The sequence below is a fragment of the Tigriopus californicus genome, chromosome 10 (genome assembly GCF_007210705.1).
Source record: "Tigriopus californicus strain San Diego chromosome 10, Tcal_SD_v2.1, whole genome shotgun sequence".
Lineage (NCBI taxonomy): Eukaryota > Metazoa > Arthropoda > Copepoda > Harpacticoida > Harpacticidae > Tigriopus > Tigriopus californicus.
Genome location: NC_081449.1, coordinates 10,176,512 through 10,178,059, shown reverse-complemented (window position 1 = coordinate 10,178,059; position 1,548 = coordinate 10,176,512). Strand labels below are relative to the sequence as shown.

Sequence of the window (1,548 nt, the reverse complement as noted above, 5' to 3'; positions counted from 1 at the left end):
ATAATAAGACATAATTCAAGCTTACTGAGTATATCTGAAGTCTGTTGAATGGTGATGGCGCGTGCGAATGCCGACAAAAGGCGATTCGTCTTGAAATTTTAGAGTTGCCATGAAGACGGGAAGAGGTATTTTTCGACGCTTCTTTAGATCGACAGAAACTGAAACTTGTCGCTCGGAAATTGTTCTGACTTCTTGAAAATCTGGAACATGGACCGGTTTGATTAGATGTTAGTTTACACAGGATTAGACAACACATGTCAGCCATAGCCAGTTGCTGCTTTTTATTGCTCGTCTGCTTTGACCACCAGCATTTGCTTTGACTTGTCTCAGTTTTGACATGTGATTCTTGAAACATCTATTTCGGTTCTGGATGTACGATATGTCAGGAGAGGATCAACTCCACCTGTCATAGTTCGCAGGCATGTAAATAGTGTGTTAGTCAGCAAAGTCCAAAGGGCTTGATTTGTCAGGGCACGCCTCATCTGGTATGTCACACGCATGTGCTGTACCTGTACGAGTACGTATCTCCTAATGGTTAAGACTGAAGTGCCATGCAATTTGGTAGCATTTCATTTCTGAGCACGAAACCAGAGGGTGGGGTCTCCTTATCTTGGGTGTGGATTATTGTAAAGCAAATCAGCCACGTGATTTCCGAAAGAACCATGATTTATGAAAAGGTTGTACTGAGGTGGCCAATTGATGATTGGGCTGTAACATGGACGCTGTTGGAAAATGATGTAATGTGTGTTTCGAGGAAACCGACGAATCCCGCGACTCAATGGCGTTCATGGTCATGAAGAAAGAAAAGGAAGATTATGTGTGAGACAAAGACATCGATTGTAAAGTCAGCGGTAAGGCTCTTAAACTTCCGGAAAATTGGCAGCAAAGCATCTCAGACCTCCGATCATTCAGAAAGGGATATTACGCACCCTGTGCGGGAAACTAACGAGCAAGAAAACTGATTCCTCACTGCCCTATCAATTCTGGGAACTAAAGAACTACAGAGAACAGTTGAGCCTTCTAAACCCAGAAAACGATTACTTTTATTTTCATTTCGGATAGGTACATTACTGCCCATAATGCTTATCTATTTTACATAGTTTTTCTATTATATACTACAAATAATCTGTCAATCTCAAGCAGTTTTGAGCTCCCCAAAGAGCGACCATTAGAGAAAAAGTCAAAAGAATTGACCCGTCAAACTAGCTTGACCATAGCTTTGGACACGCTTCATACAACTTGAGGTGTCTGTTTGATGGAAGAAGTGAACCTCTGCTCTTTTTCTAATTGTTTATGAAATATCCTTGGACGTGGCGTTTATATTTAATATCTGATAGCGTGTTCAGGCATCTTGTTCTTAGATTTTAAATCTCATAGTGAAATTGTTTGCAACATTAGAAAGAATATCAAAAATCAAAGACACTTTTTGCTAATACACGTGCGTAATTGATTGTTTACATTCAATACCTGTCTTTATTTGATTGTTACCCCTTTTTCATGCCTTGTGCCTTTTGATGCAGATTTGATAAACCTGCTTCATGAAAAACC

At 40.1% G+C, this 1,548-nt stretch overlaps 2 protein-coding genes across 3 annotated transcripts in view; one reads left to right on the top strand and one right to left on the bottom strand.

Moving 5' to 3' along the window:
* LOC131889305 (inositol 2-dehydrogenase-like) overlaps nt 1-191 on the bottom strand; it is a gene marked incomplete at its 3' end in the record, with an annotated part of 1,301 nt that extends 1,110 nt beyond the window's left edge. Inside the window, 1 exon segment of the mRNA XM_059238390.1 lies at nt 26-191. Within this exon segment, the coding sequence (XP_059094373.1) occupies nt 26-111 (86 nt within the window).
* LOC131889299 (uncharacterized) overlaps nt 1-1,548 on the top strand; it is a 38,211-nt gene that overhangs the window by 14,652 nt on the left and 22,011 nt on the right. The gene's annotated exons all lie outside the window — the stretch shown is intronic.